We start from the raw sequence: 9224 nt of genomic DNA, 5'->3' as shown, positions 1-9224 counted from the left end.
TGTCCCAACCCGCCCCCCAGGTTCCCGTTCCTGCCCCACAACCCCTCAAATCCTGCCCTGGGGTGCCCAAACCTGTTCCTCTGCTCCCCGAATCCTGCCCGGGGTGTCCGAACCTGCACCCCAAGTGCCCGATCCGGCCCCCCAAGTGCCCGAACCTGCCCCCCAAGTGCCCGGTCCGGCCCCCAGGAGCGATGCCGGGCCCAGGTGAGGAGGCGCCGGGCGCCGGGGGGGAGCTGAGCCGCTCGCAGGTGTGCGGGATGCTCCGGCAGGAGCTGAGCCGGGACGGAGCCTTCCTGCAGGGCCACCCGCATGTCCTCGTCATCCTCGGCGCCTCCGTGAGTGGGGACGGGGCGAGGAAGGGGTCTGGGGGAGGAATAAAGGGGTTTGTGGAGGAATTGGGGGGGCTGGAGAGGGAATGGAGGGGGTTAGGGGGGAATTGGGGGGGTTGGAGGGGAATGAAGGGGGTTGGGGAGGAATTGGGGGGGCTGGGGGGAGGGGCGGCGGCGCTGACTCAGCACATTCCAGGGGGTGGGGGAGGGGCCGGGGCCGCACCTGGCGCTGGCCTCGTCCCTCCCCCACCCCTGAGGACCCCTCCCCCACAGGGCGACCTGGCCAGGAAGAAGATTTACCCCACGATCTGGTACGGGGACACCTGGGGACACCTGGGGACAGCGGGGACACTGAGGGGACAATGGGGACAACGGGGACACTGAGGAGACAATGGGGACACCTGGGGACAGCAGGGACACCGAGGGGACACTTGGGGAGAGTATGGACACTGAAGGGACAATAGGAACAATGGTGTGACAAGGCCACCTGGGTTCAATCTGTCACCAGGATCACCAATGTCCCCATAGCCCCCCAGGCAACCAGGGTCACCAATGGGCCCTGGGTCACCAATGTCCCCACCTGTCCCCAGGGTCACTGGGGTCACTGATATTGCCAGGGCCACCAGGGCCACTCTGGGGTCGCTGTTGTCCCCGGAGCCACCAATGTCAGTCAGTGCTGTCTCCAGTGCCACCAGTCAGCAGTGCTGCCATTGTCTGCTCTGTCCCCACTGTCACCACAGCTGTGTTTCTCTGCTGTCCCCAGGGCCACTTGTGTCACCAGCTGGCACCGGTGTCCCCAGTATGACCTAGTGTCCCAGTTCCTCCTTTTGCTGCTTCTGTTACCTCTGTGTCACCTGTCTCCTGTGTCACCTGTCCCTTTGTTACCTGTCCCAGGGTGACAAGAGGACAGGAGCCCCCATTACCAGTGTCACCGTCCTGAGGGAGGGTTGGTGACACTGGTGTCACCTTACCCTGCTGTCCCTAGAGGGGGGTGGTGACAGTGCTGGGGGTGGCCCCAGGGGCTTGGTGACACAGGTGACAGTGCTGTCCCCCAGGTGGCTCTTCTGGGACAGGCACCCCCCGATGCCAGTGTCCCTGGGGGGGTTTGGGGACACAGATAGTGGCACAGGTGGCACAGGTGACAGCACTGTCCCTTTCCCAGGTGGCTGTTCCGGGACGGGCTCCTCCCCGATGCCGGTGTCCCTGGGAGGGTTTGGGGACACTGATAGTGGCACAGGTGGCACAGGTGACAGCACTGTCCCTTTCCCAGGTGGCTGTTCCGGGACGGGCTCCTCCCCGATGCCACGCGCGTCGTCGGCTTCGCCCGCTCGCCCCTCACCGTGGAGCTCATCCGGGAGCAGACCCTGCCCTACCTCAAGGTGACAGTGCTGTCCCCTCCTGTCCCCTCCTGACCTCTCCTGACCTCACCTGAACCTTCCTGGCCCCACCTGTCCCCAGGTGACCCCCGAAGACAGGCCCTGTTTGGCCATGTTCCTGTCCTACCTGTCCCCTGTCCTGGTCTGTCCCTGAGAACAGGGCCTACTTGGCCGCATTCCTGTTTCTGTCTCACCTGTCCCCTGTCCCTGTGTCCCTTGTCTCACCTGTCCCCTGTCCCTGTGTCCTCTGTCTCACCTGTCCCCTGTCCCTCCCTGTCCCCACAGATGACCCCCAAGAACAGTCCCTGTCTGGCTGTGTTCCTGTTCCTGTCTCACCTGTCCCTGTGTGTCCCCATAGGTGACCTCTGAGGATGGGCCGCACCTGGCCACGTTCTTGTCCCTGTCTCACCTGTCCCCTGTCCCTGTCCCTGTCTCACCTGCCCCCTGTCCCTGTCTCCCCTGTCCCTGTCTTACCTGTCCCTGTCTCACTTGTCCTTGTCTCTGTCTTCCCTGTCTTACCTGTCCCTGTCTCACCTGTCCCCGTCTCACCTCTCCCTATCTCATCTGTTCCCTGTCCCTGTGTCACCTATCCCTGTCTCACCTGTCCCTGTCCCTGTCTCACCTGTCCCTGTCCCTATCTCATCTGTCCCCTGTCCCTGTCTCACCTGTCCCTGTCTCACCTGTCCCCTGTCCCTGTCTCACCTGTCCCTGTCTCACCTGTCCCCTGGTCCCCTGTCCCTGTCCCCTGTCTGTCTCACCTGTCCCTGTCTCACCTGTCCCCTGTCTGTCTCACCTTTCCCATTCTCACCTGTCCCCTGTCTGTCTCACCTGTCCCTGTCTCACCTGTCCCCTGTCCCTGTCTCACCCGTCCCCGTGTGTCCCCACAGGTGACCCCTGAGGACGAGCCCCGCCTGGCCACGTTCCTGTCCCTGCAGAGCTTCGTGCGGGGTCAGTACACGGACGAGGCCTCGTTCCGGGCGCTGGACACTCACCTGCGGGGGCTGCCCGGGGGCGACCGCGCCCACCGGCTCTTCTACCTGGCACTGCCCCCCAGCGTGTACACACCTGTGACCCAGAACCTGAGGGCTCTGTGCATGGGCCAGGGGTGAGTGGGGACACGGGGACACACCTGTGACAGCACCTGAGGGCTCTGTGCAGGGGCCAGGGGTGAGTGGGGACATGGGGACCATTTCCCCTGTGTCCCTGCACATTCCCATGATCCCCATATCCCATGTTCCGTGTGTCCCCATGCTGCTTGTGTATCCTTTTGTGTCCCCGTGTCCCCATGTCCCTTGTGTCCTTGTGCTCTCGTGTAGCCCCACACCTTCTGTATCCCTGTGTGTCCCCGTGTATCCTGAGGCCCCCCATGTCCCCATGTGTCCCTGTGTGCCCATGTGTCCCCTGTGTCCTCGTGTCCCCCCATGTCCCTACATTCCTTATGTCTCATGTGTCTCCATGTCCCCCATGTTCCTTGTGTCCCCATAGGTTCTGTGTCCCCTGTGTCTCTGCGTGTTCCCCTATGTCCGTGTCTGTCATGTCTCCATATTCCCCCATGTCCCCCTGTCCCTGCCCTCATGTCCCTGCGTCCCTGTCCCCAGGTGGAACCGTGTGATCGTGGAGAAGCCGTTTGGGCGGGACCTGGGCTCATCGGAGGAGCTGTCGGCGCACCTGAGCGCGCTGTTCCGCGAGGAGCAGATCTACCGCATGGACCATTACCTGGGCAAGGAGATGGTGCAGAGCCTCATGGTGCTGCGGTGCGCTGGGGACAGGGACATGGAAGGGGACATGGGGACAGGGAGGGGACAGACGGCATGGGAGGGGACATGGGAACACACCTGTTCTGTGAGGAGCAGATCTACCACACAGACCACTGTCCGGGCAAGGAGATGGTGCAGAGCCTCATGGTGCTGTGGTGCACTGGGGACAGGTGCGAGGAGCAGATCTACCACACGGACCACTGTCCGGGCAAGGAGATGGTGCAGAGCCTCATGGTGCTGCGGTGCACTGGGGACAGGGATGTGGAAGGGGACACGGGGACAGGGAGGGGACAGGCGACATGGGAGGGGACAGGGGACATGGGAGGGAACATGGGGACACACCTGTTCCGCAAGGAGTAGATCTACTGCATGGACCACTATCTGGGCAAGGAGATGGTGCAGAGCCTCATGGTGCTGCGGTGCGCCGGGGACACAGGAGGGGACAGGGGACACGGGAGGGGACACGGGGACACGCACAGCACTCCTCACCCATCCCTCACCCACTCCAGGTTCGGCAACCGCATCTTTGGGCCCATCTGGAACCGCGACAACGTCGCCTGCGTGGTGCTCACCTTCAAGGAGCCCTTCGGCACCGAGGGGCGTGGCGGCTACTTCGACGACTTTGGCATCATCCGGTGAGGATGGACATCCCCCGGTGTCCCCGTGTCCCCTCCACATCCCTCCGTGTCCCCCGACCCCGTGGCAGCGCCGGCTCCCCACAGGGACGTGATGCAGAACCACCTTCTGCAGCTGCTCTGCCTCGTGGCCATGGAGAAGCCGGCGTCCACCAACCCCGACGATGTCCGTGACGAGAAGGTGAGGACAGCAGGGACACTGGGGTGTCACCAAAACGTCACCACCCCCTGACACCACAGTGGTCACTGAGCTTTATGTCCCTGATGGTCGCATCATGGTCACAGCCACAGGCACCATCCCCAGGTGGCCCCAGGGTTGTGTCTCCCTATGGCCACATTCCCCCACCCCAGTCATAGCCCACCACCATGTTCTTGATGGTGGCCCCCAAAGCTACCCTCCCCATGGCCACATCCTCAACTTTGTTACATCACCCCATTATTGGTACTGGCCCCCCAAAACCACATTCCCCCTGGCCATGTTGTCACTGACCATGTCCCCAACCATGTCCTGTCATCCTGTTATCAGCGGTGGACCCCAATGCCACAACTCCTGTGCCCATGTCCCAGACCACATCCTATCAGTACCTTCTTGTTGATGTCCCCACAATGATCACATCCCCCACACCCCCATCCCATTGCCTGTTCTTACTGGTGGCCCCCATAAACACATCCCCAAACAGTCCCACCCCGTGGTCTCACCAGAGCCCCCATAACCAGGTGTCCCTCACCTGTCCCACAGGTGAAGGTGCTCAAGTGCATCAGCCCAGTGGAGCTGCAGGACGTAGTGCTGGGCCAGTATGTGGGCAACCCTGATGGCCCCCCCGAGGCACAGAAGGGCTACCTGGACGACCCCACAGTGCCCCCCGGCTCCACCACACCCACCTTCGCCACCGCTGTGCTGCGCGTGGCCAACGAGCGCTGGGACGGTGAGAGGGGTTGATGGTGATGGCTGTGATGGTGGTGGTGATAGTTGCCATGGTGATGATATTTGTGGCTGTGGTGATGATAGTGGTGGTGATGGAAATAGTGCCAGTGATGGTGATGGTGATGGTGGCCATGGAGACCGTCCTGCTGCTGCTCATGCTGGTGGTTGTGGAGATGGTGCTGTTGATGGCAGTGATGATGGTGGCCAGGAGATGGTGCTGATGATAGTGATGATGATGGTGGCCAGGAGATGGTGCTGTTGCTGCTGCTGCTGCTGGTGGCCAGGAGATGGTGCTGCTGATAGTGATGATGATGGTGGCCAGGAGATGGTGCTGATGATGGCAATGGCCACAATGGTGACATTGATGACCAGAGGATGACAGAGATGTTAACCATGATGGTGATGGTTGGAATGATGATGGAGATGATAAGCAATGGTCGATGATGATGATGATGGTGGTGGTGACAATGCTGATGGTGTCCCAGCTGTGCCGTTGGTGCTGCACTACGGGAACATGCTGGGATGGGGATGCGTGGTGGTGATGATGGATGGTGAGGACTGTGATGACACTGATGGATGATGATGGTAGTGATGATGGTGATAACATTAATGGATGTTGATGACTTTGATAATGGTGGTGACATTGTTGATGATGGTGATGGATTTTGACAACGTGGATGATGATAGTAATGACAATGTTGGTGCATGGATGTTGATGATGATGACAGTGCTGTTGGACGTTGATGACATTGATTATGATGGTCAATGCTGATGATTGTGGTGATGTTGATGGATGTTGACAATGTGGATGATGATGAAAATGATGATGATGTGGATGGTGATGGATGTTGATGTCAGTGATGTTAGTGCTGACAATGACAATGATGATGATTATATGGATGGTGATGGATGTTGATGTCAATGATGATGATGTTGTGGATGATGATGTTGATGGATGTTGATGACGATGATGTTAGCGATGCCAATGATGTCAATGATGATATTGATGATGACAATGCCAGCGATGCCAATGATGCTAGTGTCTCCAGGCATCCTTTTTGTGCTGTGCTGGTGATGGATGTTGATGGTAATGATGATGTCGATGACGACAATGACGATGACGATGTGGATGATGATGTTGACGACAATGATATTGACGATGACAATGCCGACAATGCCAACAATGCCGCTGTCCCCAGGCGTCCCATTTGTGCTGTGCTGCTGGGCTGGTGATGGATGGGGATGGATGAGGATGGATGTTGATGAATTGATGACAAAGACAATGTTGATGATGACGATCACAATGATGATGTGGATGGTGATGTTGATGGATGTTGATGACAATGATGATGATAATGTGGATCGTGATGTTGATATTAGTGATGACAATGATGACAATGATGGCATTGACAATGCCAACAACGCCGCTGTCCCCACGCATCCCATTTGTGCTGCGCTGCGGGAAGGTGCTGGGATGGCCACGGGGGGTGATGATGTTGATGGATGTTGATGTTGATATTGACAATGACAATGATGACAACGATGATGTTGATGATGACAATGGTGACAATGCCAATGCCACTGTCCCCAGGCGTCCCATTTGTGCTGTGATGCTGGGCTGGGCATGGATGGGGATGGTGTTAGTGGATGTTGACAGATGGTGATGCCTGGTGATGATGTCGATGATGACAATGATAATGATGATGATGATTAGGTTGATGATGACAATGGTGACAATGCCAGCACCTGTCCCCAGGTGTCCTGTTCGTGCTGCACTGCGGGAAGGCGCTGGGATGGGCATGGATGGTGATGATGTTGATGGATGTTGACGGATGTTGATGACAATGATGATGTCGATGATGACAATGATCATAATGATGACTTTGATGATGACAATGGTGACAATGACAATGCCTGTCTCCAGGTGTCCCCTTCGTGCTGCGCTGCGGGAAGGCGCTGAATGAGCGCAAGGCCGAGGTGCGGCTGCAGTTCCGGGAGGTGCCCGGGGACATCTTCGCGCAGCAGTGCAAGCGCAACGAGCTGGTGGTGCGGGTGCAGCCGCGCGAGGCCGTCTACGCCAAACTGAACACCAAGAAACCCGGCATGTTCCTGCGGCCCGAGGAGTCTGAGCTTGACCTCACCTACGGCAGCCGGTACAAGGTACCCAGAACAGGCAGGGACACGGGAATGGAGCATTGAGACCCAAAAATGGGGGTTAGGGACACAAAAATGGAGCATTGAGACCCAAAAATGATGTTTGGGGACACAAAAATGGAGCATTGAGACCCAAAAATGGGGTTTGAGACCCAAAAATGGTGTTTGGGGACACAAAAATGGAGAATTGAGACCCAAAAATGGGGTTTGAGACCCAAAAATGGTGTTTGGGGACACAAAAATGGAGCATTGAGACCCAGAAATGGGGTTTAGAGACATGGGAATAGGAATGGGGACATGGGAAAAGAGCATTGATACCCAAAAATGGGGTTTGGGGACACGGGAATGGAGCATTGAGACCCAAAAATGGGGTTTGGGGACAGAGGAATGGGGATGGGGACACAAAATGGGATATGGGGACACAGAAATGGGGTTTGGGGATACAAAAATGGACCACTGAGGCCCAAAAATACGGTTTGGGGACCCAAAAATGGAGTTTTGGGACATGAAAATAGAGCACCAAGACTCAAAATGGGGTTTGGGGACAGAAAAATGGGGTTTGGGGACCCAAAGATTGAAGATTGGCATCCAAAAATGGGGGTTGGGGACATGAAAATGGACCATTGAGACCCAAAATGTGCTTTGCACACCCAGAAACGGGGCTGGAACCCAGAAATCTCAACACTGAGACACAAAATTGGAGTGCTGAGACCAAAATTGGAACATTGAGACCCCAAAATTGGGGGTGTTGACATCACACCTCAGGGGGTTCTCCACACCTGGAGAGGTCCCCAAAACCCACCTGGATCTGTTCCCAAACCCACCTGAGCCCCCCCAAAACCCACCTGGGTCCCCCCCAAATCCTGGGTGTTCTCCACACACTTGGGGCCACCTCATACCCAGAAGAGCCCCCAAAATCCTCAAATCCTGGGGTCCCCTCAAAGCCCAGGTGTCCCCCCACATCTGGGGGTGTCCCCCCACACCTGGGGTGCTCCCAGACCCCCCCAGACCACCCCGGTGCCCCCCAGGATGTGAAGCTGCCGGACGCCTACGAGCGGCTGCTGCTGGACGTCATCTGTGGGAACCAAATGCACTTTGTGCGCAGGTGAGAGGGGACAGCTGACACCTGGGGACACCTGGGGACAGGGGGGACATGGTGGGGACAGTGGGATGTGGGGACAAGGTGGGACAGGTGGGATGCAGAGACTGGTGACAGGTGGGACAGAAGATAGGTGGGATAGAGGGACAGGTGTTACCTGGGGACAGTTGAGACATGGTGGGGGCAGGTGGGACTTGGGGTGGGAAGGACACAGGTGGGACATAGGTGACAGATGAGCGTGGGGGGGTGGGGGTGGCAGTACAGGTAGGATCAGTTTGGAGGAGCTGAAGAGTCTGGGAGGGACAGGTGGGACATGGGGGGACAGGTGAGGCCAGTTTGGGGGGGGTGACTGAGACCAGTTTAGGGGGGCAGGTGGGACCAGTCTGAGGGGGGGGGGGGGATGACGTTTGGGGAGGTGAAGCCAGGTTGTGGGGGGCAGGCAGGATTTTGAGGGGGGAAGATGGGACCAGTTTGGAGGGGCAGATTGGACTGGTTTGAGCAGAGGCAGGTGGGACATGGGGAGGACAGGTGAGGCCAGTTTGGGGGGGAAGATGGGACCAGTTTAGGGCGGGGGGAAAAAGGGGTCGGGTGAGTTTGAGGGGACAGGTGGGACCGGTTTGGAGGAGAAGATGGGACCAGTTTGGGGGCCTAGGTGTGCTCTGGCATTGCCCAGGTGAGCCTGGGGAGGGCCCAGGTGAGCCCGGGTGAGGTTTGGGGGAGTTTTGGGGTCCCCCGGGTCAGTTTTGGGGTGTCTCCCCTTCCCCCAGTGACGAGCTGCGTGAGGCCTGGCGCATCTTCACCCCTCTGCTGCACCAGATCGAGCAGCGCCGTGAGCCCCCCATCCCCTACCCCTACGGCAGGTGAGGGGGCACACCTGGGGGGGCAACTGGGGGGAGACATGAAGTGGTTTGGGGAGGCCCGGGGGGGCTGGGGGAAGATATGAAGTGGT

The 9224-nt window shown here is 58.4% G+C and overlaps 1 protein-coding gene across 2 annotated transcripts in view; it reads left to right on the top strand.

Annotated features, from left to right (window-relative positions):
• G6PD (glucose-6-phosphate dehydrogenase) overlaps positions 1-9224 on the top strand; it is an 11454-nt gene that overhangs the window by 183 nt on the left and 2047 nt on the right. For both annotated transcript variants that reach the window (XM_041475284.1, XM_041475283.1), the window contains exons 2-12: positions 187-335; positions 603-640; positions 1600-1708; positions 2593-2810; positions 3304-3459; positions 3972-4097; positions 4185-4278; positions 4837-5023; positions 6947-7182; positions 8205-8281; positions 9043-9135. In XM_041475284.1, coding sequence (XP_041331218.1) covers positions 192-335; positions 603-640; positions 1600-1708; positions 2593-2810; positions 3304-3459; positions 3972-4097; positions 4185-4278; positions 4837-5023; positions 6947-7182; positions 8205-8281; positions 9043-9135 — 1478 coding nt within the window. In that variant the 5' untranslated portion in view covers positions 187-191. The remainder of the gene's footprint in view (positions 1-186; positions 336-602; positions 641-1599; positions 1709-2592; positions 2811-3303; positions 3460-3971; positions 4098-4184; positions 4279-4836; positions 5024-6946; positions 7183-8204; positions 8282-9042; positions 9136-9224) is intronic.

Source organism: Pyrgilauda ruficollis, unplaced genomic scaffold, assembly GCF_017590135.1.
Source record: "Pyrgilauda ruficollis isolate IOZ18807 unplaced genomic scaffold, ASM1759013v1 scaffold348, whole genome shotgun sequence".
Classification (NCBI taxonomy): Eukaryota; Metazoa; Chordata; class Aves; order Passeriformes; family Passeridae; genus Pyrgilauda; species Pyrgilauda ruficollis.
The sequence above is the reverse complement of the archived record's forward strand: the minus strand, read 5'-3'. Positions and strand labels throughout refer to the sequence as shown.